Source organism: Euleptes europaea, chromosome 19 (assembly GCF_029931775.1).
Source record: "Euleptes europaea isolate rEulEur1 chromosome 19, rEulEur1.hap1, whole genome shotgun sequence".
In the NCBI taxonomy this organism is placed as follows: domain Eukaryota; kingdom Metazoa; phylum Chordata; class Lepidosauria; order Squamata; family Sphaerodactylidae; genus Euleptes; species Euleptes europaea.
Window position 1 is genome coordinate 24149077 of NC_079330.1, and position 27551 is coordinate 24176627.

Below are 27551 nucleotides of genomic sequence, written 5' to 3' on the forward strand. Positions count from 1 at the left end.
AGAACATGGACGGAGCCAGGTGGGGCAACGCTTCTGATTGGCTTAGATATGTGCTTGTCTGTGATTCTGCCACCACAGCACAAACATTTTCACTGTGTGACTGAAGATATTGTTGTTATTATTAATAATAATAAATTATCAATAATATTATCAACATTAATATTAATAATATTAATACTACTAATAAATTGCATTTACACCCTGCCCACCCCTGGCAAGCCAGACTAAGGGCAGCTAATATCAAATATGTATAAATAATGTAATATAAATTTAAATTGCAATTAAAATCATACTTACTAATACAGAATATCTATATATGGCACCATAATCAGCTATTCCACCTTAGGGATAGGGTTACCAGCTCTGGGTTGGGAAATACCTGGAGATCTTTGGGTCGGAGCCTGAGGAGGGTGGGGTTTGGGGAGAGGAGGGACTTCAATGCCATAGAGTCCAATTGCCAAAGCGGCCATTTTCTCCAGGTGAGCTGATCTCTATTGGCTGACGTGACTTGTTCTAGAGAAACCAGTGCTGGCTCTCAGTAGTCACAGCTATTCTTTCGAAATGCTGAAGGACTGACTGATGATTTGTTCTAAAACTTTTCCAGGAATAGACATCCAGTTGATGGGTCGGTAGTTACCTGGATCCTCCTTTTTCCCCTTCTTGAAGATGGGGACAACAGTTGCCTGCCTCATCTGGCAACTAACCTGTTCTCCAAGAATTCTCAAAAATAATGTACAGAGACTCAGAAATTACATCTGCGAGTTCTTTCTGTACCCTTGGATGCAATTTATCTGGCCCTGAGGACTAACAGCCCGTTCCTCAGCCTTCGGCAGCTGGGGACAGCATGGCCAAATGCCACCGTGGCGCCTCCAAAGCTGTTCCCTGGCTGCCAAAAGGCTTTAAAAAGCCTTTTGAATGGTTTTTTTTTTTTAATGGGGGCATTTTGCCCCATTGAAAATAGTCTTTTTTATTTCTCCAATCTTTAGAAAGCTGTTTATGGAGCCACCCTGGCTTCTTTAGGCTCCCCCCCATTTTTTCTTCGCATAGGAATCGTTTGTGATTGTGCCTTCAAAACTTTCCTTTTAAGAAACTCCCACCCCCTCTTGAACTCCCTTCTCCTTAAGTATTTCTGACCATGGAATTCTAACCAGCATAACTTTAAGTTTGTTCAAATTTGCTTTCCTAAAGTCCAACCTATACGTATGACTACGTACAGCTTTTCCTTTGCCCAAGATTGTAAACTCCAAAATTACAGGATCACTACTACCCAGGGTGCCCACTACTTTCACCTTGTCAACCAGTTCTTTCCTGTTGGTGTGAATCAAGTCAAAGATAGCAGACCCTCTTGTTTCCCTTTCCACTTTCTGTATTATGCTGTTGTCAGCAAGACACGCCAGGAATATATTTGACCTTTAACTTTTAGCAGGATGGAAGGCTGAGTCAACCTTGAGCCAGCTACCTCAACCAACTTCCGTTGGGATCGAACTCAGGTCATGAGCAGAGCTTGGGACTGCAGTACTGCAGCTTACCACTCTGCGCCATGGGGCTCTTTTATGCTTTAATTAAGTTGACATATTATAATTGTTAGATATTGAATACTGCTACCAATACAGAGGTCTAGGATCTTTAGTTATGGCTTATTGAAAATAGAATGAGTCACACACACGCACAGAAAAGACAGAGTCGTTGCTCTTATAAAAATAAAGTTTACTTGCTAAACTCAGGATAGGGTCACTGGGAAATAAAACAAATAATCCTTTCTACATTCTACGTTTCCTATCCTTGCCAGAAGCCTCTGGCAGGCGCTAGCTTACTCACGAGTAGGCTTTCTTAAATAGCAAGATAGCCTCTCCATCTTAGCAGGCTGGTATCGAAACTCAAACTGGGGTACTGCTTTCACTATCGAACAAAGGATATAGGAAAGCAGTAATATGTAGATTCTCGTGTACGTGACAGGATGCATGCAAGCAAGGGATGCTTTCACTGACCAAATGGCTAATTAACACATTGCAGGTTACATCATACCTTGAACTGGTTAACAGCATTATTAACCCTTGCCTGTCTGACATGTAGCAAAGCTCGCCAATACCCAACAATCCCCTTTTCGAGGTTTAGTTACATTCAGACATGCAAACACAATCCATCACGTAAGTATTCAAACTGTTGTCTAGGCAGCGGCTTCGTCAAAATGTCAGCCATCATTTCTTTACTTTCACAGTACTTTACTTTTACAAGCCCTCTTTCTTCTTTGTCCTTTACTGAGACCATGTGGATTCGAAGAAGCTTTTTCCTTTTTCTAGAGTTCTCGCCTCTCAGTATCGCTATGCATGCTTGAGTGTCCTCAGACACTGTAGCAGGTGTCAGTCCATCTATTCCAAAATCGTGTAGCAGTTCAATTATCTCTTCCAGTTCTATACATGCGTCTTTGGCTGCAATGCGTCTTTGCCACAACTTGATGTTTCTGGCTGGTCCAGGAGATCAGGTTTTCTCCAAGGTAGAACAGATATCCGCTTGTAGATTTGCTTTCTGTTCTGGCACCACCTAAACTGGCATCCATGTATCCTGTCAGTTTCAGCTCAGCATTTTTAGTTATTTTCAACTTCAAATTGATAGTTTTCTTTAAGTATTGTGTGAGATGTTTTATTGCATTCCAATCATGTTCTGCAGGTGTGCTGGTCCTTCTACTTAGGATTCCAACCACTGCACTTATGTCTGGTCTGCCAACGTTGCTCAAGTATAGAAGCTTTCCAATAGCTTCTCTGTATTTGTGATTGTTAGGCAATAGATCACCTCCTTTTAGGTCCATATATCAAGGGTCAAGTGGAGTGTTCTTGGTCTTGCACTCCTTCATGTTCATGAATTGTAGAAATTCCAGAATTTTGTTCCTCTGACTGATCAAGAATTCGTTGTCTTGGTTTCTTTCAATCTCCATTCCAAGATAATTCTTTACTTGTCCAAGTAGTTTCACTTCTACTGATTCATTCAGTTTGGCTGCAATTTGCTTTGCAGCCATTTCAGTATCAACATATAAGAAGGTCATCAACAAAAGTTAAAATGTATTCCCATCGATCGTCCATTTTCCTTCTGAATAAACATTTTTCTATGTTTCCTTGTTCGAAGCCTTCAGCTTTCATTAATGAGGTAGGTTTGTGGTTCCATGCTCTTGCAGACTGTTTAAGCCCATACAAAGTCTTTTCAAGTTTACAAACTTGATTTTTAGTATCACAGTCCTTTAATTCTGGTGGAAGTTCCATGTATATTTCTTCTGATAAGTCTCCATTTAGGAAAGCTGTTTTGACACCCAGTTGCAGTACCACTTTATTCCTGGAGGCGGCTATACTCAGCAAAGTCCTTATAGCCGTGTGTCCAGTCACAGGTGCATAGGTTTCTGTGTAGTCAGTTCCATACTTTTGGGTGAATCCCTTTGCAACTAGTCTCGCATTGTATTTGTCAATAGTTCCATCAGCGTTTTTCTTGATCTTGAAAATCCACTTACTTCCCACAGTCTTCTTGCCTGGTGGGAGTTTGGTTAGCTTCCAAGTATTATTTCTCTGTAGTGAGTCTAGTTCTTCTTGGATTGCATTCAGCCATCTTGACCGCTCCCCATCGGGCAACTTTTGCAGTTCGTCCCAACTTGAGGGTTCCATGTGGCTGCCCATTCCAGTGAAGAGACTCAGTTTCACTGCTAGTATTCCTTTTGTAGTCCTTGTAGATCTCCTTAAGGTTTGAGAGGGTTGGGCTGTTCCATCAGCACCGGGATCAACCCCTTTTCTTTCTGCAGTCTCTTGAGGTTCTGCAGGACCAGGTGGATTGTAATCCCATGCTGTAAATGGAATCTCAATGGTTTCCTCTTCACAAACCTCTGGATCATCAAAGTTATTAATTTGTTTGTTATTAATAACATTTCTTTCATCTATGTATACTGCATTCAACGCTTGCACATTATAAGTCTTAATGTCCATTACCCTGTACCCTTTTGAGAAGGGATGGTACCCCACGAGAATTCCAAGTTCTGTAGTAGGATCCATTTTTCCCTTTTCTCCTTTGGGATGTATGCATTCACACGAGATCCAAATGCTTTCAAGTGTCTCAGACTAGGCTTCCTGCCATTCCACTTCTCATACAGAGTCATGTTTATAGCACTTGAAATTGTTCTGTTGTAAAGGTAAGCTGCTGTATTTACACATTCTCCCCAGCAGGGGTAAGGCAAGCCTGCCTGTAGCAGTAGACATCTTGCACTTTGCATCAGAGTCCTGTTAAACCTCTCTGACAACCCATTGTGCTTGGGCTTGTAGGCGACAGAGGTTGCATGCTCTATTCCCTCAGATTCAAGAATCTCCTTCATTTCACTATTAAGGTACTCAGTCCCATTGTCAGTATATAGCAATTGTATTCCTCTATTGTGCTTATTCCTCATCAGAGCGACATAAGCCTTGAATTTTGCAGCTACTTCAGTCTTTGATTTCAACAAATACACATATGCAAATCTTGAAGCGCTATCAATGAAATGCAGAACATACTTTGCCCCTCCTGCTGATGACTTGAGTGGGCCAATCAAATCAGAGTGTATTTCTTAAATTTTTTGCCTTAACAATGCTTGGTCACTGTACATGCCTAGGCGCTGTTCCCTTTGCCCTGAGACATATTTCACAACGTTCTTTGTCCTTAAAGCATTGCTTAACTGGCATTCCACAATCAATCAGCAATTGTTTCACAGACTTCGAGTCTCTGTGGCCAGGCTTTACATACCATTTGAATAGGCAGTCCTTATGGTCACAATCTGCAGCCTTCTGCTCTGTCAATCCTTTATTAAATGCAGTTAGGCATTCTGATTCCTCATCACCACCAACATCATCTTCATAAAAATCATCTTCATCAGAATCAACATCACTCTCAGAATCATTATCTCATCTGCAACATTCTCCAAGCAATAATGAGAGCCAATTGAAAGAACTTCGTACTGCCTCCCTTCTGAGTCAAATAAACAGCATTCGTCTTTGGGCATAGTCACTTCAAAATTAGCATTCACAAGCCTTTTTACTGATAGCAGACACTCTTCAGAATTTGGCATATAAATCACGTTTTGCAACCTTAGGTCCATTACAGCTCCGCAGAGACTTTTAATGGAAACTAGAATTTCTCCCTTCTGAGTGCACTCATGTATTTCCCCATTTGCCATAATGAGGGTTTCATTGCAAGGTTCCATAAAATCAAATGCCCCTCTTAAACCACATGTATGCACATCTGCACCGCTGTCTAGAAGTAACCTTTGTACACGTTTAGGATCATTGCTACTTGAGGAAATGTTTCTAGATTTGATCATTAAAGCAGTAAGTTGGTGCAGTCTTTTATTTTTACCTCTTGTGGCTAACGGGCGTTGTTGCCTGTCTTCCCTTTGTCTAAAATTCCCGTGTTTCTCAGCTTGGCTTGAGCGAGAGGGGGGGGAATTGCCCCTTTTGAATCTCAATGCCTGCATTCAAACAATCTATGGCCGCTTTTCCCGAGGGAAAACACTTAAAACTTCTCTTCTCATTCACACGCAATACAGACACCCCATTAGAGAGCTCACTGTCCCAGCTCCGAGCCGTTTCAAACTGTTTAAGAGCGGTTACCAGCTTAGTAAGGGTTAAATTCTCTCTCCCCAAGAGGTTCCGCTTTTCCGCGTTAAACCGTGGGTGCAGGCTTCCTATGAATATTGTGAGGAAGTCTTCATCACTCAATTCCCCTCCTGCAAATTTTAATTCAAATTCCAAAGTCTGCACATTCTTAAGATGCTGGAGGAGGCTTATGTTTCCAGGCATTTTACTTGAGAAAAGGTTTGCCTTCAGAATCATTTTCTGGTTATCAGATAAAACGCCAAACTTTTCATTTAGTGCAGCCAGCATTTCTTTGGCTGAATTACTTTTCAAAATTATGCTTGTCTCATCTGGGTTTATAGAATTAGCTATTAGGCACATGGCTTGGGCATCAGCCTTTTAAAACTTTTTACAGTCCTCGCTAGCTTTAATTGTAAATGGGTCTTGGTCAAGAACGTGTTCCACCCCGATTGCAGTTAATGCAAATTCTACCGTCCGTTTCCATACGGGCAAGGAGTCTGGCTGATGTGCGGTACTGATACAGTCTTTGAACTCACGCTTCCCTGGTAAGCGCTTATTTCTGCGGCGTGGGGCTGCTCTCTCTCCTCTCAGAATACAAGCGCTGGGTTGAGTTTTCCTGTCGTCCGTTGCAGACACGGGCTGGCGGCTCCAACACAGGAAGATCCCTGCAGGCGTTTGTAAATCCTTTCGGTCTCCAGTGAAAAACCCAAAATCAAAAAGTGCGGTGTGACTTTATTTCAATAGCCAATAATTCAACCGTATGATGCTACCACTTGTTAGATATTGAATAGTGCTACCAATACAAAGGTCGATGGATTGAAACCATCCTCTGCTACCACTTGTTAGATATTGAATACTGCTACCAATACAGGGGTCTAGGATCTTTAGTTATGGCTTATTGAAAATAGAATGAGTCACACACACGCACAGAAAAGACAGAGTCGTTGCTCTTATAAAAATAAAGTTTACTTGCTAAACTCAGGGTAGGGTCACTGGGAAATAAAACAAATAATCCTTTCTACATTCTACGTTTCCTATCCTTGCCAGAAGCCTCTGGCAGGCGCTAGCTTACTCACGAGTAGGCTTTCTTAAATAGCAAGATAGCCTCTCCATCTTAGCAGGCTGGTATCGAAATTCAAACTGGGGTACTGCTTTCACTATCGAACAAAGGATATAGGAAAGCAGTAATATGTAGATTCTTGTGTACGTGACAGGATGCATGCAAGCAAGGGATGCTCTCACTGACCAAATGGCTAATTAACACATTGCAGGTTACATCATACCTTGAACTGGTTAACAGCATTATTAACCCTTGCCTGTCTGACATGTAGCAAAGCTCGCCAATACCCAACAATAATAACGACAAAAATACGGAAGAACTGGACACTCACTGGAATTTAACAATTTCAAGGATGGAAAAAACACTCCAATGTGTAAATCACAGAGAAGGAGTGATGTAATAATCATGCGAATTTTAGATAAATGGATAATTGCTTGGTTCACTGTTATGGGTATTTTAGTTATATTAGCAGCACGGTTTTAGTTTCTTTTCAAGAATTTGTATTATGAGTATTTTATTAATGTTCAATTTCCATTTGCTTTTATTGTTATGTTCTCATTTTCTCTTAATTAGAAAGAAAGAAAGAAAGAAAGAAAGAAAGAAAGAAAGAAAGAAAGAAAGAAAGAAAGAAAGAAAGAAAGAAAGAAAGGAAGGAAGGAAGGAAGGAAGGAAGGAAGGAAGGAAGGAAGGAAGGAAGGAAGGAAGGGCACCACATTTATTGTGGGAAGCAGAGATGGGTCAGTGCAGCAGTGTCTGTCTTTTGGTTGCAGGATGCGAGAGGTGGAGGTTGCTGGTTACCCAGTGCTGCTGGTGAGGGAGCAGCTACAGATCCGTGCGGTGGGAAGCAAGTGTCCTCATGCTGGAGCACCTCTCTGCAAAGGTAAACTGGCCAGGAGCCCTGCATGGGGGAAATGGTAGTGGGCCTGGCCCCTTTCTATTGACACACGCAAAGGTCCAAACCAGAACCTGCAGCACTAACACCTGCAGCTGATCTGGGATAGTCTCTTGCAAGCGAAGGGTTGGCCTGCCATCTGAGCGAACCAGTCAGGTTCAAGTACCACCCTGAGGCTGACTCCTGAGGAGGCCATGGTAGTAGGGTTGCCAACTGCCGGGTAGTAGCAGGAGATCTCCTGCTAATTCAACTGATCTCCAGCTGATAGAGATCAGATCACCTGGAGAAAAATGGCCACTTTGGCAATTTGACTCTATGGCATTGAAGTCCCTCCCCTCCTCAAACCCTACCCTTATCAGGCCCCGCCCCCCAAACCTCCTGCTGGTTGAGAAGAGGGACCTGGCAACCCTACATGGTAGTGTTACCAGGTCCCTCTTCGCCACCGGCGAGAGATTTTGGGGGCAGAGCCTGAGGAGGGCGGGGTTTGGGGAGGGGAGGGACTTCAGTGCCATAGAGTTCAATTGCCAAAGGGGCCATTTTTCTCCAGGTGATCTGATCTCTAGCGGCTGGAGATCAGTTGAATTAGCAGGAGATCACCTGCTGCTACCCGGCAGTTGGCAACCCTAGGCCATGGGCAAGAGGTTGTGTTGGCCCTCGTTTCCCAAGGGGGGGAATTGAGATTTCAGGAGGGGTTTACGGAGGGCGCCCTTCAGTATATACCAGCAGCCATTTGCATATACAAGAAGGATGGCGTGGGAAGCATCTTGGTTCATTTGTTGGAGCTACTTTCAACCATCCCTTGCCCAACTGCTCCCCTTCCCCCCCCAACTCAGTAGGCATCTCTTTCTGAATTTCAGGCTATTTGAAACGTGGCCGGTTACGCTGTCCCTGGCACGGCGCCTGCTTCAGTACCCAAACTGGTGACATCGAAGAGTACCCCACTCTGAATTGTCTTCCTGTTTTTGAGGTGAGTACAGACCCGCCTCATTGGCTGTGCAGTGGTTAAGAGCAGCGGACTCTAATTTGGTGGACCAGGTTCAATTCCCCACTCCTCCACATGAAGCCTGCTTGGTGACCTTGGGCCAGTCACCATTCTCTCAGGACTCAGCCCCGCCTACCTCACAAGGGGCCTTTTGTGGTGGGTGGGAAGGCAGTCTCCAAGCTGAAATCAAGAAGCTTTTGAGTCCTCGCCCTGGGGGCGAACATGAGTGAAAGTACCCATGCATAAACAACCTTTGGGTTGATGAGTGAGCCAAGAAATGTGTGTGTGTGTGTGTGTGTGTATAAAGTGCTGTCAAGTCACAGCCGACTTATGGCAACCCCTTTTGGGGGGTTTTCATGGCAAGAGACTAACAGAGGTGGTTTGCCAGTGCCTTCCTCTGCACAGCAACCCTGGTATTCCTTGGAGGTCTCCCATCCAAATACTAACCAGGGCTGACCCTGCTTAGCTACTGAGATCTGACGAGATCAGGCTAGCCTGGGCCATCCAGGTCAGGGCGAGCCAAGAAATAGCAGATCTTTATTTCAATTTCATCATGTTCAGCCTTCAAGTTGTGTAATTCATTACTTTTGTCTTCTTGATGTTCAGCTGTAATCCTGCTTTGCCACTTTCTGCTTTAACTTTCGTAGGTATTCAAGTCTTCACTATCTACTCCTGGTAATCTGCATATCTCAGATTGCTGATGTTCTTCCCACCAGTTTTCCCCCACCTTCCTCTAAATCTAATCCAAGTGTACTTATATGTTCTGCATATAGACTGAAGAGATAGGGAGATAAAATACATGTCTTACACCTTGGCCAGTTGGAAGCCATTGTGTAACTGGGGTATACATTAATTAATTAAATAAAGAGTGCCGCAGTAGGAAGCCATGTCTTGGCAAAGAACTTCATCTCTGAGAGGGACCAGGAGCTGTTGAGACAAAGCTTGGCAGGGAGCCGGTGGTACGGTGTAGGTGTGCGAGCCAAAGGCAGAAGCAGGAACCATACCTGCCAGCGTGATATAGTGGTTAGGAGTGGCGGACTCTAATCTGGAGAACCAGGTTTGATTCCCCACTCCTCCACATGAGCGGCGGACTCTAATCTGGTGAACCAGGTTGGTTTCCTCACTCCTCCACGTGCAGCCCGCTGCATGACCTTGGGCTAGTCACTGTTCTCTCTGAATTCTCTCAGCCCAACCTACCTCACAAGGTGTCTGTTTTGGGGAGAGGAAGGGATTGTAAGCCGGTTTCTCTTTTAAAAGGTAGAGAAAATCTGCATATAAAAACCAACTGTTCTTCACAGAAATGTGGAGGAGGCAATGAAAACGGGAATATTCTAAGAAATCCCCCCTCCCATTGAACAGTTTGTTCTTTGCAGGTGACAGTAGAAGATGGGAAGGTGTTTGTTACTGCCAGCAGGAAGGTATGGATGTCTCCAAGACAAGATTTCTTACTTTGGCGGGGGGATGGGGCAAGACAACTTCAGGGTAAGGATGCCAGTCTTCAGGTGGATCCTGGGGATCCCCTGAAATTACTGCTCATCTGCAAACTACAGAAATCAGTTCCCCTGGAACAAATGGATGCTTTGGAGGGTGGACTGTATGGCATTGTACCCCACTGAAGTCCCTGTCCTCCACAGGCTTAACCCCCAAATCTCAAGGAGTTCCCCATCCCGGAGCTGGCAACCTTCCCACCCCACCCACCTGCTGGTGGTCAGGCAGGACCTGGCAACCCTACTTCAGGAGGAGGTCTTGACCTTTGGGCCCTGCTGTTGGCCCTCCAGAGTAACTGGTTGGCCACTGTGCGAGACAGGATAAACACATGAATTCATGAAGCTGCCTTCTACTGAATCAGACCCTGGGTCCATCAAAGTCAGTATTGTCTACTCAGACTGGCAGCGGCTCTCCAGGGTCTCAGGCAGAGGTCTTTCACATCACCTACCTTCCTAGTCCCTTTAACTGGAGATGCCGGGGACTGAACCTGGGACCTTCTGCTTGCCAAGCAGATGTTCTACCACTGAGCCACAGTCCCTCCCCTAAAATCAACTCTTGAACACATGATGCTGCCTTATATTGAATCAGACCCTTGGTCCATCAAAGTCAGTATTGTCTACTCAAACTGGCAGCGGCTCTCCAACGTCTCAGGCTGAGATCTTTCACATCATTTACTTGCCTGGTCCCTTTAACTGGAGATGCCAGGGACTGGACCTGGGACCTTCTGCATGTCAAGCAGATGTTCTGCCACTGGTCTGATCCAGCAGGGGTCTTCTGATGTTCTTAACTTGCCTGGAGTGGCTTTGTACTTTTCTTTCTTTCCTTCCCATAGGAACTTGCAAGCATGGGCTGGGTGAAACCTATGACCCAGCGAAGCCCACTTTCCAGGCAGATGGTTCTGATTCTGGGAGCAGGTGAGTTCCAGGTACCAAGGCTTCCTTCCCCTCCTGGGTCTGAAGCTGCTGCTGTTCCAGCATCTGCCCGCCAAAACCACTGTGGGGATCACCAGCTGGATGCTTCCCTTCTAGGGCCGGCGGCATTGACATGTGCCGAGACACTTCGCCAGGAGGGCTTCACGGGCAGGATCCTCATGGTGACGAGGGAGCGGTACCTGCCCTATGACAAGACACATCTCAGCAAGGTCCAGCAGGGCAGGCCTCAGCCAAGGGATGGGTGGCACTGTGCACGCAGGGCAGAGGGTGGGGTGGCGCTGTGCATGCAGGGCAGGCAATGGTTGGTTCAGGCTCTCCTCTACTGCATGCTCCTGGCCATCTTCTGGGCATGGAGTATGGGTCACTGGGGCTGTGGGAGGGGAGGTAGTTGTGAATTTCCTGCATTGTGCAGGGGGTTGGACTAGATGACCCTGGTGGTCCATTCCAACTCTATGATTCTATGCTAGCTCATCTCAAGTGCCATGGTGCTTCTCATTGGCTAAAGAAGTCTTCTTTCCCCAAGTCTTTCCTGCTTGTTCTGAACCATGATTTTCCCAGGCATAAAATGGGCTTCTTTCCCACTTGCAGGACATGGAAGCCAAGGCAGAGAGCCTTTACCTGCGGCCTCAGAGTTTCTTGGATGCTCACGATATAGAAGTCTGGAGAGAAACAGAGGTGAATGTTGAGCTTTGTGGCAAGGGGGCTATGGTGAAGACGGGTGGGCGGCAGAAGGCCTTGGTCACTCTGGAGGCATCAAATGCCAGCCCCTGCCCTCCCCCAAACAGGCAGTCAACAGGGAACCAGTTGCCCTCTGGCAATCTCTCAGCTTTTCTTTCAATGTGGTGCTCCAGCCGTGGGGCAGAGGGGGCTGCATTGCCCCACCCAAGGCCCAGGCGAGCAGCATTCTGATTGTAGGGTTGCCAGGTCCCTCTTTGCCACCGGCGGGAGGTTTTTGGGGCAGAGCCTGAGGAGGGTGGGGTTTGGGGAGGGTCTTCAAGACCATAGAGGCCAATTGCCAAAGCAACCATTTTCTCCAGGTGAACTGATCTCTGTCGGATGGAGATAAGTTGTAATAGCGGGAGACCTTCTGCTATTACCTGGAGGTTGGAGCAACCCAAAACAGCACTATGACAATATAAAGCAAATAAGTGAATTTTATAAAGTGCAAAGTGAATAAATATATACAGCATATACAAAATGGAGTACAAACCAGATACAAAATTTACAAAAGCAATCCAATAAATATGACTTGTCCAAAGGATATCATAGATCCTAATTCAACAGGTAAGTCGAAGTATATCACCAATTAAGGTGTCATTTGATGTAAAAGTTTTTTTGAGTCTTTTAAATTATTTTTAGGTTTCAGTTATTGGAGCAAAATTACCTGGAGGTTGGCAACCCTACTGTGAGGGTCTCTGTCTTTGTGTCTCTGCTTTCCATCACCTGCTGTGTTATCAGTGAACTCGTAAAAGCAGTTCACACCTTCTGGTCTCAGGCGCCAGGCCTGATGGCCCATGTATCTTCCCCCCCCCCGCTGTTCTTCCTGCCAGTACTCCCTCAGGCCGATGCGGCCTTGGAAGTGTGATAGCCGCCCAGACTTCCTGGGATCTGTCTGATGTTTTGTATTATGCCAAGCTTGTAACTTCCCATAACAATAAGTGTGAACCCCAGTGCCCCAGTGCCCTGGAGTCAATATATTCTGTAAACCCGTATAGCCCCTCACTTGCAACTTTCTACCTGTGCCTGTCTCATCTCCTGAAGGCTTCAATAAATCGATTGTTTCTGTATCAACGTCTGAGCAACTGATTTGGAGAAGCAAACTCAGAGAGGGGGATCTCTCACATTAAGTTGCAAGTCCTTGCCTCTCGGACTGCAGCTGTACCGCTTTGGACAGAATGTCAGCCGACGAGGACACCACCCCTAACCCCGATGCCCCCAAGGAACCGGACGAGCCGGAGAAGCCGGACCCTAAAGAGGAGGGAGCCAAGCCAAAGAAACCGAAGGGTCGCGCCCCCGACCAAGATCGGGACGGACGTCCCCGGGGGCTCACTTATTGGCTGGACTCTCCCAAGGGCTGGTCGCTCTCGCGGACTGCGGCGAAGGATCGCCGGTTGGCCTTCCCCAGCACGGGACTCGAAGGGGACCCGGCCCGCAAAGAGGCCCTCATGGAGGAAGAACGAAAACAGTGGCAGGAAGACCGCCGGGCTATGCAGGAGCAGATGGAGATCATGCAACGCGTAATGGGTGAGATGGCCACGACCCTAGATGCGCTGAAATTGCAACCTCCAGCCGGTGCTCCCCCAGACGGGGCGCCAGTAGTTCCGCCCGCAACCCCTGCCCCCCCGGCCCGTCGGGACCTGAAAGTCACGTATGACGGGTCGGGAGACCAGTTGACCTTTTTTATGGTCCAAGTAGACATTTTTATGCGGGAACAAGGCCGAACCTTCGTTTCTGAGGAGTCCCGGGTGCAGTACGTGGCTTCCTTACTGCAAGGGGAGGCGGCTGCCTGGATGGTGTTGCAGTATGAACTCCGCTCGCCGGTGCTGCGAACCCTGGACGAGTTCATGGTAGCACTCCGAAACCGTTTTGAGGACCCGACTCTAGGTGAGCGGGCTAAAGCCTCCCTGATGCAACTGCGCCAAGGGACTAAGTCGGTGGCGCAGTATGCAAGTGAGTTCCAGTCACTGGCTAGCCGAATTCTGGACTGGAGTGAGGCTACCTTGGTACAATGTTTCAGGGAGGGTCTCAACCCAGACCTCCAACATTGGGCCTTCATGCAAGGGAACCCCCCGGATGTGGAAGGTTGGGTTCGCCATGCTGCTGACATCGAGAATCGCAAACAACTCCTGAACTTGTCCAAGCAACGGATTGGGCGAGACCCCAGGCCCCGGGGTGACCGTGGCCGGGAACTCCGGCAAGGGGGTGGCGGGGTCCTCTCGGCCGCGGAACGCCGCAAGCGGTTCGAGGCCGGCGTCTGCCTGATCTGCGGGGGAAAGGGTCACTTTGCATCGCAATGCCCCTCTCGCTCAGGCCGTCCGACCCCTCCCCGCCAAACCCAGGCCGAGCCGACGAAACCGGCCGCCGACAGCCAGCCTCGCCGCAGAAGTGGACCACTGAGCCGGCGCTCCGGCGCACCCTCCGCTCTCCACGCACGTCCCCAGGATGGGGCATCCGACTCTACGGTCCCATCGGGGTCCCGGATTACAAATACCGTCTTTGATTCGGACGGCTCCCCGGAGGCCACTACCCCGTCCCCCTCTTCCAGCGAGGAGGAAGAGTGGGAACAGCCGGCAAAAAACGCCGTCGGTCTGCTGTAGAGGGGGCTCCGCAGCAGACCGTCCCTATCGTTGTGCAAGGAGCTCCACCGATGGTAAGCGCCCAAGAGGACAATGTATTTGTGCGTGTCCATCTGTCCCTACCCAAAGGGGGTCCCCCGTTAGAGGTCCCCGCGTTGGTCGACTCGGGGTGTGCCCGCACCATGATAAATGAGGAAACTGCCAAGAAGTTGGGTGTCCGGCGCAAGCGGCTTCCGGGACCTCTCCGTTTTTCCCAAATGGACGGGAGTGACTTTAAACGGGGCCCGGTGACCCACAGAACTGCAGCCGTGATTATGTCCGTGGGGGAACATTGGGAACGGTTGTATTTCACTATCGCCCCTATTGTAACCCCTGTGGTGTTAGGGATGAACTGGTTAAGGGGGCACAATCCCTCCATTGATTGGGTTAAACGGGTGCTTTCCTTCCCCGAAAACCCCTGTGGGTTGCATGACAAGGAACGGGTACTCAGGACTCCAGCCGCCGCACTGGTAGGGTCCCCCGCCCCAGTCTCTCCTCAATTACCCTCTGAGTACTCGCAATTTACTGATGTTTTTGATGTTAGAGAGTGCGACGAACTGCCTCCCCACAGAGAAACGGACTGTGCCATCGAGATTGTAGGGGAAGGCAAACTGTCTAAGGGAAAGGTTTACCCCATGAGCCCTAGTGAAAAGACAGTGTTGCGAGACTATCTGGATGTCAATCTGGCGAGGGGTTTCATACGCCCCTCCAAGGCTCCTTATTCAGCCCCAGCTTTCTTTGTAAAGAAAAAGACGGGAGATTTAAGACTGTGTATTGACTTTCGCAGACTGAACGCAGTCACCCAGTCTAATGCTTACCCCCTCCCTCTTATTCCTGACCTTCTAGCACAATTAAAGGAGGGCCGAATCTTCACCAAACTGGACTTGGTAGAAGCCTACCACCGCATTCGCATCAAAGAAGGAGACGAACCCAAAACGGCCTTTTCCAGTTGTTTTGGGATGTTTGAGTACCTAGTCATGCCGTTCGGACTTTCGGGGGCTCCGAGTGTCTTTATGCAATTAATTAATGAGGTTTTGCATGATTTGCTGTTTCGGGGGGTGGTGGTATTTCTCGATGACATCCTTATTTACTCTGAAACCATGGAAGACCATGTGCGCCTAGTGCGAGAGGTGCTCCAGCGGCTGCGGGAGCACAAACTGTATGCTAAGGTGTCCAAATGTGAATTCCACCAACCCTCCATTACATTTCTGGGGTATGTGATCTCCCACCAAGGGTTGGAAATGGACCCCGCCAAGGTCCAGGCAGTGCGGGACTGGGAACCCCCCACTACCCGCCGCCAACTTCAGCAGTTTTTGGGGTTTGCCAATTTTTACCGGAACTTCATTCCTAACTTTGCCCAAGTTGCGCTTCCCCTCACTGCCCTGTTGCGTACCAAGGACAAGGGGGCTAGCGCCGCGCTTCCCTCAGCCCGTTTGCAATGGTCCCCCCAATGCCAGCTAGCTTTTGAACGTTTGAAGCTACTTTTTTCATCCGAACCCGTTTTGGCTCACCCAGATTGCACCAAGCCTTTTGTGGTGCAAGTGGATGCCTCGGATGTAGCCATGGGCGGGGCCCTATTGCAGAGGGATGAGGGGGGAAGGTTGAGACCATGCGCCTACTTCTCCAAGAAGTTTTCCCAGTCTGAAATCAACTGGGCCATTTGGGAGAAGGAGGCAGCAGCGGTCAAACATGCCCTTACCATATGGCGACACTTCTTGGAAGGGGCCGAACTGCCATTCGAAGTGTGTACCGATCACAAGAATCTTGAGGCCCTCAAGGGGGCTAGAAAACTCAATGCCAAACAGGTTCGGTGGGCCCAATTTTTCGCTAAGTTCCGGTTCACTCTCAGACATGTCCCTGGCAAAGAAAATGCCCTAGCCGACGCTTTGTCACGACTTCCCCAGTATCGCAACGATTTCGATCGCCCAGTCGACTCCCTGTTCACTCCCGAGCAGCGAGGGGAAGTTCCTAGCTTAGCCGTCACCACCCGGTCCCAAGCCCGACCACCGGAGACCCCCCCTACACTCAAAGGCATCCCGGAAGCCTTCCAACAGCGACTCCGGGACGCCTCCTTGCAGGAGGAGGAGCATCATCTCCTCCCCACTGGTCTGGAACGTACCAACACTTGGTGGGTGCAAGGGGGGAAACTGTACGTCCCCTCCTCTCTTCGCAAGGAAGTATTGGGACTTGTACATGGTGCCAGGCTAGCGGGTCATTTTGGTTTCATAAAAACGCTTCACCTGGTTCGAAGACAATTCTGGTGGCCCGGTATGAGATCTGATGTAGAGTTGTATGTGCGCAGCTGCCCCACCTGCGCCACAGCCAAGAAACGGATGGGAAAACCCCCAGGGCTTCTCAAACCGCTTGAGAGCCCCTCCCGTCCCTGGGAAGTCATCGCCATGGATTTTATCACCGACCTACCTCCGAGTCGGGGAAAAACGGTTCTTTGGGTTATCACAGACCTCTTTTCCAAACAGGTTCACTTCGTTCCATGTGCAGGCCTTCCTTCAGCCCAGGGCTTAGCTAAACTGTTCATCACACACGTCCTCAGGCTACACTCGATCCCGAGGAAGGTCCTCTCCGACCGGGGGGTCCAGTTTGTTGCCAAATTCTGGCGGGCCTTCCTAAAGTTAATGGGAGTGGAAGAGCAGGGCCTTTCTTCCGCCTATCACCCCCAAACGGATGGTCAAACAGAACGAGTAAATGCGGTGGTAGAATGTTATTTGCGTTGCTATGTAAATTTCCACCAGGACGACTGGGTCGACCTGCTGCCATTTGCCGAATATGCGTATAACAATGCGCCTCATTCCTCTACCGGCTTTAGTCCCTTCCAAGTTATATACGGGACGGATTTCGGCCCTTTCGGTTCTGCCCCCGTCTCGCCAGAGCTCCAGTCTACCCCTGACCTTCAGGAGTGGATTCAGGTGGTCAAATCCACCTGGCCATGGTTGCTCGAAAATCTGGAAAGGGCAAAAAGCAAGTACAAGGAACAAGCAGACAAACACCGGTCTCCGGGATGGGAACTCAAGGTGGGGGAGCAAGTCTATCTGTCCACCAAAAACCTCCGCTCTCTTCGCCCCTGCAAAAAACTGAGCGACCGTTATGTGGGACCTTTCCCCATTACCAGAGTAATCAACGAGGTTACTGTGGAACTGGACCTCCCAAAAACTCTGAAAGGAGTCCATCCAGTCTTTCATATAAGCCTCCTCAAACCCTATGTGGCAGCCCCCCAGTTCCACCCCCCTCCCGCACACGAGATTCCTACCGTAGTAGGAGGGGACACCCATTTGGAAATATCCAAGGTTTTAGACTCCAAATGGAAGAAAGGGAAACTGTTTTACTTTGTTCGCTGGAAAAACCTTGGCTCCGCTCATGACGAATGGGTGGCCGCACCCCACATGGCGGCTCCTCGCTTAGTCCGGGAATTCCACCTTGCTTATCCCGATAAGCCTCGTCCTCTCGGGGACCCCGGGGGGGGGCCTTAAGGGGGGCAGAATGTGAGGGTCTCTGTCTTTGTGTCTCTGCTTTCCATCACCTGCTGTGTTATCAGTGAACTCGTAAAAGCAGTTCACACCTTCTGGTCTCAGGCGCCAGGCCTGATGGCCCATGTATCTTCCCCCCCCCCGCTGTTCTTCCTGCCAGTACTCCCTCAGGCCGATGCGGCCTTGGAAGTGTGATAGCCGCCCAGACTTCCTGGGATCTGTCTGATGTTTTGTATTATGCCAAGCTTGTAACTTCCCATAACAATAAGTGTGAACCCCAGTGCCCCAGTGCCCTGGAGTCAATATATTCTGTAAACCCGTATAGCCCCTCACTTGCAACTTTCTACCTGTGCCTGTCTCATCTCCTGAAGGCTTCAATAAATCGATTGTTTCTGTATCAACGTCTGAGCAACTGATTTGGAGAAGCAAACTCAGAGAGGGGGATCTCTCACACCTACGATTGTGGCAGCGTTCAGATGACACTTCTGCACCCAGAAATAGCATTGCCAGCCTCCAGGTGGTGGCTGGAGATCTCCCGCTGTACAACTGATCTCCAGGCGAGATCAGTTCCCCTCGAGAAAATGGCCACTTTGGCAATTGGACGCTGTGGCATTGAAGTCCCTCCCTCTCAAACCCCGCCCTCCTCAGGCTCCACCCCCAAAATATCCAGGTATTTCCCAACCCGGAGCTGGTTACTGGCAACCCTACCCAGAAACCAGGAGGAGCAACAACTTCTTTTCTTCTCCTTTTCAAGCAGGCCTCTTCAGCCTAGTTTTGCCAGGTCCCTCTTCTCTCCCGGCGGGAGGTTTTTGGGGCAGAGCCTAAGGAGAGCGGGGTTTAGGGAGGGGAGGGAGATCAATGGGGTATAATGCCATAGAGTTCATCTTCCAAGGTGGCCATTTCCTCCAGGTGACCTGATTTGTGTCACCTGGAGATCAGCTGTAATAGCGGGAGATCTCCAGCCACCACCTGGAGGGTAATAATCAAAAAGTACAGCACTAAGGCCAAAAATACCATACTATACAATCACAACTAGATGCCAAAATTTTTAGTGTGGGAATACAATTATGGTGCAAGGATACGTATACGAAAATACTACAATACAATCTCTAAAACAATCAAGGTTATGCAATTAAGTACAGTTATTCAAGTACAACATATATGAAAGACCCGAGGAGACGATAGGTAAAACACAACGGAGCAAAGTGCACAGAGCATAAGGTGATGCACAAAAAAGCGATGTTAACAGAAAAGTCCCAGCTGGGACCGCAAGTCAAGGCTTCTCTTTACGCAAGAGCCATAGCGAAATTTAAAGAGACACCGTCTTCTATGTTGGAAATGTTGCAAATGGCTATTAGCATATATATTTTAGCATGGTCCACTTTACTACTGGAGCATCTCAGAAAGCAAGATAGAACTGGATCCAAAATTTGTCTATTTCGATATTACTTCTTCAGCTGCATTTCTCTTATTCAAAACGGACGATGATGACACAAAGTACATCCATATTTAAAGGAACTTATTTTCCTGTTGTGTATAATTCCACGAATTGTGGTATCTTTTGTAATCCGGAGGGATACACTGATCTCCTTCAGTTCGGGCTAGATGGAGGTTGCCAACCCTAACCATGGGCCTGATCCAGGAAAGCCAACACTGAGCTCTCTCCAAATTGTTCAGAATTTGGGTCAAAAATCAGTCTAGGAACAAAGTGCCCGTCCAGCTGTTCAGGCCCCCTCTCTTTGTGTGGCTGCAGGTGGTTTCTGTGGACATGACCAACAAGACGGCATCTTTCAGCGACGGGTCCAGCCAGGCCTACGATTCTCTGCTTATTGCTACAGGAAGCGAGTAAGTGATTCTTCTCCCCGCCCTCCAAAAAACAGGGTGGGATCCCTTCTGTGAGGTGGCCTAATGTGGCCTCTCCGTCTCTGCCAAAAGAAGGAGAAGAAGAGCTGGTTTTTAAATGCCGACTTTCTCTACCACTTAAGGAAGAATCAAACTCGCTTACAATCACCTCCCCCTCCCCACAACAGATACCCTGTGAGGTGAGTGAGGCTGAGAGAGCTCTAAGAGCTGTGACTAGGCAAGGTCACCCAGCTGACTGCATGTGTAGGAGTGGGGAATCAAACCTGGTTCTCCAGATTAGAGTCCATTGCTCATGTGAAGGAGTGTGAAGGAAACCAACCCGATTCTATAGATTAGCAACCACCACTCATGTTGAGTAGTGGGGAATCAAACCTGGTTCTCCAGATGAGCGTCCGTAGCTCATGTGAAGGAGTGGGGAAACCAACCCAGATTAGCAACCACCACTCATGTTGAATAGTGAGGAATCAAACCTGGTTCTCCAGATGAGCGTCCGCGGCTCACAGGGAAGAGTGAGGAACCAAACCCAGTTCTCCAAATTGGAGTCCGCAGCTCATGTGGAGGAGTGGGGAAACCAACCCGGTTCTCCAGATTAGCGTTCACTCTTCATGTGGACGAGTGGAGCATCAAACCCAGTTCTCCCGACTGAAGTCTGCTGCTCACATGGAGGAGTGGGGAATCAAACCCGGTTCTCCAGATATGAATCCGCTGGTCATGTGGAGGAGTGAGGAATCAAGCCTGGTTCTCCAGATTAGAGTCCGCTGCACCAAACCACCGCTCTTAACCACACCACACCACACTGGCTCACCACAGGTTGTGCCACAGGGCTTCCAGCCCAGCTGTGCCACCACTACCCAGTAGTGGCATTCCCTTCCTTCCTTAGCTCCCAGGCTATAGAAAAGGGCCAGGTACCACTTTGGCCAAAGGCTCAAGGAACCAGCAAATGGGAGGGACTGAGAGAGGCATCCAGACCTGGTCTGGGCCCCCCATGCCTCCCTTTCCCCACGTACAGAGCAGGGCAAGTGCTTGTTGGTTTCCAATCTCCCCTGTCACGTGCCCCAGGGAAGGCCAATGGTGAAGAAGCCCATGTGGGCAAACCTTGGGAGGGGTCAGTCTTCCGTCACAGAAACAAGGTAGCCCCTGAACTCCCGCTGGGCTTGCCCCCTCCTCAAGCATGCCCATGCCAGCCAAGTCCTCTTTTGCCAGCCCCAAGCGTCTCAAAGTCCCCGGCGTCAACCTCCAGAATGTGTGTTACCTCAGGAACCCAGACGATGCCAACAGGATCCTGCAGTTGGCATCTGGCAAGAAGGTTGTGATCATCGGAGCATCGTTCATTGGTAGGAAAGGAAACCTTCTGGTGGGGGGGGGAGAGAAGGGGCTGCTGGTACCCACTAGAGTTTCTCCCCCCAGGAAAGCCTTGGCTGGAATTCTACCTTCTTCCTGCCTCCGTTGGGCATACGAGGCTAGCAAGCGGGCAACAGGGAGCCTCCTTCTTGCCCAGTTCCTAGCCTGGTTGGCCCTGCTCCTTGGGAGAGGGGAGGTACATCAACACCACCCCAAGAGCATCCCTGTCTTTTCCTTGCAGGCATGGAGCTGGCTGCCACCTTGTCAAGCAAAGCCGCCAGTGTCCATGTGGTAGAGAAGATGGAGCATCCGTACAAAGAAGCACTGGGGCCCGAGGTTGGAAATTTCACCATGAAGGTGAGGAGCCCAGTGGGAGAGGGCATATGGGTGCAGTTACCAGCCCCTAGCAATTCCCTAGGCTCAGGGGGGTCCTACAGCTGGGAGGAACACTTGAACATGTCCACCTAAACATTAGGAAGAATTTTCTAACCGTTTGAGCGGTTCCTCAGTGGAACAGGCTTCCTCGGGAGGGGGCAAGCGCAACTTCCCTGGAGGTTTTTAAGCAGAGGCTAGATGGCCATCTGTCAGCAATGCTGATTCTATGAGCTTAGGCAGATCATGAGAGGGGGGGCATCTTGGCCATCTGGGCATGGAGTAGGGGTCACTGGGGTGTGTGGGGGAGGTAGTTGTGAATTCCCTGCATTGTGCAGGGGGTTGGACTAGATGACCCTGGTGGTCCCTTCCAACTCTATGATTCTATGATTTCTATGAACATCCAAAAATCCCACTTCTCTAAATGTTAACGTCCTCTTTCACAGGGAGTTTTTATCCTTGATATATAGAAAGGTTGCCCTGACCTGGATGGCCCAGGCTAGCCCCATCTCAGAAGCTAAACAGGATCGGTCCTGGTTAGTATTTGGATGGGAGACCACCAAGGAATACAAGAGTCACAGAGGCAGGCAATGGCAAACCACCTATGAATGTCTCTTGCCTTGATAACCCTACAGGGTTGCCAGAAGTCGACTGTGGCTTGACGGCAAAAAACAAACAAACCCAACAACAGCAATGGGGCTTACCGGTAACAGCTGGGATTTCCCGCTTGTGGTCAGCCAAAATCCATATTATTAAAGAGATGCTCACAGTATAAGGTATCCATTGGGTGGTGGGAGCTGGATTCCACATGAGGGGTTAACGTTTGAAATGAAATTGAACATTTTCAAATAGGTGCAAACATTGCTTTCAGCTGTAGAGTTTGGGGGACACGGGTTTGTATTCTCCTGCTGTACACGACATGGCTTCTGTGAATTGTGTGTGTCCGCATAAAGTGTCATCAAGTCGCAGCTGACTTGCAGCGACCCCATAGGGTTGTCAAGGCAAGAGACTCACAGAGGTGGTTTGCCAGTGCCTTCCTTTGCACAGCAACCCTGGACTTCCTTGGTGGTCTCCCATCCAAGTCCTAACCAGGGCCAACCCTGCTTAGCTTCTGAGGTCTGATGAGATCTGACTAGCCTGGGCCATCCAGGTCAGGGCTTCTGTGAATTACCCATAAGCATTTCCTTTTGCTTGTCTCTCAGCTGGTGCCATGGTGCTGCCCTGCCATATCAGGGGTGCTGCATTCGACAGCCTCCGAACAGGATAGAGCCAACGTGGTGTAGTGGTTAAGAGTGGTGGTTTGGACCGGTGGAGTCTGGTCTGGAGAACCAGGTTTGATTCCCTACTCCTCCACATGAGTGGCGGAGGCTAGTCTGGTGAACTGGATTTGTTTCCCCACTCCTACACATGAAGCCAGCTGGGTGACCTTGGGCTAGTCACAGTTCTCTCAGCCTCACCTACCTCACAGGGTGTCTGTTGTGGGGAGGGGAAGTTGACTGTAAGCCAGTTTGAGTCTTCCTTAAGTGATAGAGAAAGTCGGCATATAAAAACCAACTCTTCTTATTCTTCTAGAGGAAGCCCCTGACCTCACTATGGACATTGATCGGGCCCTAGCCAATGGGCTTCAGAGTTCTCTCTTGGGACCCTGCACATTCTCTCCTTTACCAGGAAGCACCAACTTACCCAGGTCCTTCCAGGGTCGCCAAACACGGCTGCTTCAAGAGAAGTGGCCCTGGACGCCACCTGCCTGTACACACCTCCTACATATTTTAGACTAAGGGGCCCTACCAGGATTGGGTGTACAGAACGGGACTTTTTGAGTAACACCCACTCCCCTTTCTCCATCCAGATGCTCCACGATCAGGGAGTCCTTTTCTCGATGAAGACCGAGGTTGCTGAGCTGATAGGGGAGCGTGGGAAGGTCTGTGAGTTTCTCTGGCTGAGCCTCATCCCAGCCTGTCCAGAATGTCTCTCATCTTGGCAATGAACCAGACAAAGAGGCATGCCTCTAGGAAATGCAAGCTGTGGGTACAGCTTGCCCCGATGGGGTGGAGCTAGCCTAGCCGGGGCAAGCATGCAGTGGAGGAACGCCTCCTAAGAAAGTGTGGGAATTTAGGTTTACCAACTCTGTGCTGGGAAATTCCTGGAGATTTGGGGGTAGAGCCTGGGGAGGGCAGGGTTTGGGGAGGAGAGGAACTTCAGTGGGGTATACGCCATAGAGTCCACCCTCCAAAGCAGCCCTTTTCTCCAGGGGAACCGATCTTGGTTGTCTGGAGATCAGTTGTAATAGGGGGACATCTCCAGGTGCCACCTGGAGGTTGGCAACTCTATGCCTAGGGGAAGGGTGAGTCATGCAAGGTTGACATTCCAATGAAATTAAGTGCTGCTCCTCTGGCTTTGAATGCTAGTTTGGTTGGATGGAGAGCCTCGTGTAGATCTCTGTGGTCTGGAGATCAGCTGTAATTCTGGGATATCGGGTTGGCAACCCTATATGGGACCATGGGAGGGGCTGGCAGCAGCCACCCAACTGTTTAAGCTGTCTTTTTTTCCTCCCTCCAGGTCACGCAGGTCCTTTTATCCAACAGGCGCAGGATCCTAGCAGATGTAGTGGTGATAGGAATAGGTAAGACATGGTGGAGGGTTTGGGGATTCAGAGGAGGGAGCAGCTTCTGTACCGAACAGATGAGATCCAAGCCCAGGGGCCATAGCTCCACCCCCATCCTAGGCTTCTCTCTCTGTGTGTGTGTGTATTAAGTGCCATCAAGTTAGGGTTGCCAGGTCCCTCTTCGCCACCGGAGGGAGGTTTTGGGGCGGAGCCTAAGGAGGCAGGGTTTGGGGGAGGGGAAGGACTTCAATGCCATAGAGTCCAATTGCCAAAGCGGCTATTTTCTCCGGGGGAACTGATCTCTACCGGCTGGAGATCAGTTGTAATAGCAGATCTCCTGCTAGTACCTGGAGGTTGGCAACCCTACCTCAAGTCGTTTCCAACTCATGGCGACCTTATGAATCAATGTCCTCCAAAACATCCTATCATTAACAGCCTTGCTCAGGTCTTTAAGACTGAGGGCCCAACCTTCCTTGATGGAGTCGATCCATCTCCGGTTAGGTCTTCCTCTTTTCCTGCCACCTTCGACTTCTCCTAGCATTATTGTCTTTTCCAGTGAGTCTTGTCTTCTCATAATGTGACCAAAGTACAATAGGCTGGCACTTTAAGCTAACCCTAAAAGAGAAAGAGGAGGAGCTTATATATTAATTTTCTGAAAGGGAAGGGGGAAATGGTCAGTAGTGTCTTTTTTCCCCCTAAGCCAAAAGCTACTCCGTGAGAATAAGTTCCCACTGGCATTCTATCGTCTGACCACATGGGGGTGCCATTGATGCAAGCAGCAGCTGTCGAAAAGCCAGTCGTTGGGAGAGGCTTTGGGTCTCCTGTGAGGAGGAGCAAGACAGACTGCACAGTCGGTGCCTCCCCGGAGGCGTGCCCTTCCTAGGAGCCATCCATTGCTCCCCCTCTTCCCACTGCCCACAGCTCATAATTGCATACGAGGTCACAGCATCCCTGGGCCAACGGTGACACCCCCCATCACTAGGGTTGCCAACTCCAGATGATGGCTGGAGAGCTCCCTCTGTTACAACTGATCTCCAGGCGACAGAGATTGAAGACCCCCCCCCTCTCCAAACCCCACCCCTCAAAATCTCCAGGTATTTCCCAACCCGGAGCTGTCAACCCTACCCATCACCCTAGAATATGGTTGCCAGGTCCCCCCTGGCCACTAATGGGAGATGGGGGGGTAGGGTTGCCAGTCTATTTGCTTTGCCAGGCCTGGCTCTTAACCTCGCCCTCTCTTCTCCAAATGGCCCTTCGGAAGGCCTGCTGCTCGGTTCGGGACGAACCGAATCGACAGCCCTACCTGCTGCTGGTTTACATGGCCTTCTAGAACCAGTGCCCAAGAACATGGCACCAAGGGGAATGCCCACTTCCCTGCCTGCCAGCCAGGCCCGACTCTTCACTTCCATCTTCTTCCTCTCAGGGGTTGCTCCCAACACCCGCTTTCTTCAGGACAGCTCCATCGCGCTGGACGAGAATAAAACCATTCTTGTCGATCTGGTAAGGCTTATTTTTTTGGACTTCTATCCTGCCCTAAACTGGGCTCAGGGCAGTTTGAGGTTGGCAGAGGGCATGCTCTGCACCACACAGGCCAACCCCCAATCCCCTTCTCTGACCCGGCTCTTCTTTCCCCCTCCAGTTCATGCAGACAAATGTCCCTGATGTCTTCGCTGCTGGGGACGCCGCCTCGTTTCCCGTGGCCCTGTTTGATTGGAAGAACACCCACATCCACCACTGGCAGATTGCTCAAGCACATGGTAGCAAACCCCTCTCCTTCCAGGCTTGGTTAAGAACTTGACTGGGGTGGGAAGGCTGTAAGAGGCAAGTTCCTATTCCTCATTGCCGCAAAGCTGAACTTGAGAACACAGGAGTTAACTGTTTGATAACACCTGCAAAAGCTGGAAGTGGAAGTGAAAAAGTAAGCATGATTCTTTGCTGGGGGGGGGAGCTGGAATGGGAACAGCGCTCTGCCCAGCTCCTGATGACACCCACAGCTTGCTACTGGGATCCAACGGGACATTCACACGTGCTGTCATTTATTTAAATTGCTGCCACTCTTGCCAGAGACTTTAGGGTGCCCCTGCCTGGCTGTGGTAGGTAAGGCAGCATGCTACAGCCCGATCTCGGTAGATCTCGGAAGCTAAGCATGGTCAGTACTTGGATGGGAGAACACCAGGGAAGACTCTGCAGAGGAAGGCCATGGCATAAGAACATAAGAAAAGCCATGCTGGATCAGACCAAGGTCCATCAAGTCCAGCAGACGGTGGCCAACCAGGTGCCTCTAGGAAGCCCACAAACAAGACAACTGCAGCAGCATTTTCCTGCCTGTGTTCCACAGCACCTAATATATTAGGCATGCTCCTCTGATCCTGGAGAGAATAGGTTTGCTCATGGAGGAGAGGGCTATCATGGCTACTAGTCAAAATGGCTACTAGTCATGATGCATACCTATTCTTTCCAGGATCAGAGGAGCATGCCTGTTATATTAGGTGCTGCAGAACACAGGCAAGATAATGCTGCTGCAGCTGTCTTGCTTGTGGACTTCCTAGAGGCTCCTGGTTGGCCACTGTGTAAACAGACTGCTGGACTTGATGGACCTTGGTTTGATCCAGCATGGCCTTTCTTATGTTCTTAGGTGGAAGCTTTGCTCACGAGCAAACCACGGATTGTGAATCAAAAGGGGGTTTACGACTGGGACATTAATGCAAGCCACAGGATTCAAACTCCCAAGTCAGGAAAGGTGGCTTTGCCGCCCCTCCTTGCAGCAGGAGGAACTGGAGAGAGGGTGGGCAGCGGCAGGACATTCTCCACCCGCCCACCCATTCCTGTAGCCAAGACCCTTTTTCTTTTGGACGGGTTCCACCCCACTAGATCCCAGCTGAGGCCCAGCCAGCAGTGTGACAGGGGCTGAAGGGTAGAAGTGGGCCCCACCTCAGACTTTTCGGAAACTGCTTTGTGTGGGGAGGCTAGTTGTTTTTTCCTCAAACACACACACATGATCTTTAGCCAGAGTCAAGGCCAAGGCTGCAAGCTGCTGAGAGCCAGCATGGTGTTGTGGTTAAAAGTGGCGGGATCTAATCTGGAGAATCAGGTTTCATTCCCCAGCCCTCCATATGAGCAGTGGACTCTTAACCTGGAGCATCGGGTTTCATTTCCCACTCCTCCACATGAGCGGCAGACACTAATCTGGTCAACGGAGTTTGTTTACCCACTCCTACACATGAAGACTGCTGGGTGACCTTGGGCCAGTCACAGTACAGCATCTGCTTGGCATGCAGAAGGTCAGAGGTTCACTCCCCAGCATCTCCAGTTAAAGGGACTAGGCAGGTAAGTGATGTGAAAGACCTCTGCCTGAGACCCTAGAGAGCCGCTGCCGGTCAGAGTAGACAATACTAACTTTGATGGACCAAGGGTCTGATTCAGTTTAAGGCAACTTCATATGTTCTCAATTATTTGGGAGGGGCTGTGGCTCAATGGTAGAGCATCTGCTTGGCACGCAGAAGGCCCCAGGTTCAATCTCCAGCATCTCCAGTTAAAGGGACCAGGCAAGTAGGTGATGTGAAAGACCCCTGCCTGAGACCCTGAAGAGCCGCTGCCGGTCT

The 27551-nt window shown here is 49.6% G+C and overlaps 1 protein-coding gene across 1 annotated transcript in view; it reads left to right on the plus strand.

Annotated features, from left to right (window-relative positions):
- The window catches only part of LOC130491286 (apoptosis-inducing factor 3-like), a 36449-nt gene that overhangs the window by 2151 nt on the left and 6747 nt on the right, over positions 1–27551 (plus strand). Inside the window, exons 2-14 of the mRNA XM_056864997.1 lie at positions 7428–7537; positions 8407–8516; positions 9905–9949; positions 10852–10933; positions 11048–11160; positions 11540–11659; positions 19522–19613; positions 20802–20965; positions 21214–21329; positions 23194–23265; positions 23904–23967; positions 25373–25449; positions 25589–25706. Of these exons, the coding sequence (XP_056720975.1) occupies positions 7428–7537; positions 8407–8516; positions 9905–9949; positions 10852–10933; positions 11048–11160; positions 11540–11659; positions 19522–19613; positions 20802–20965; positions 21214–21329; positions 23194–23265; positions 23904–23967; positions 25373–25449; positions 25589–25706 (1283 nt within the window). The remainder of the gene's footprint in view (positions 1–7427; positions 7538–8406; positions 8517–9904; positions 9950–10851; positions 10934–11047; positions 11161–11539; positions 11660–19521; positions 19614–20801; positions 20966–21213; positions 21330–23193; positions 23266–23903; positions 23968–25372; positions 25450–25588; positions 25707–27551) is intronic.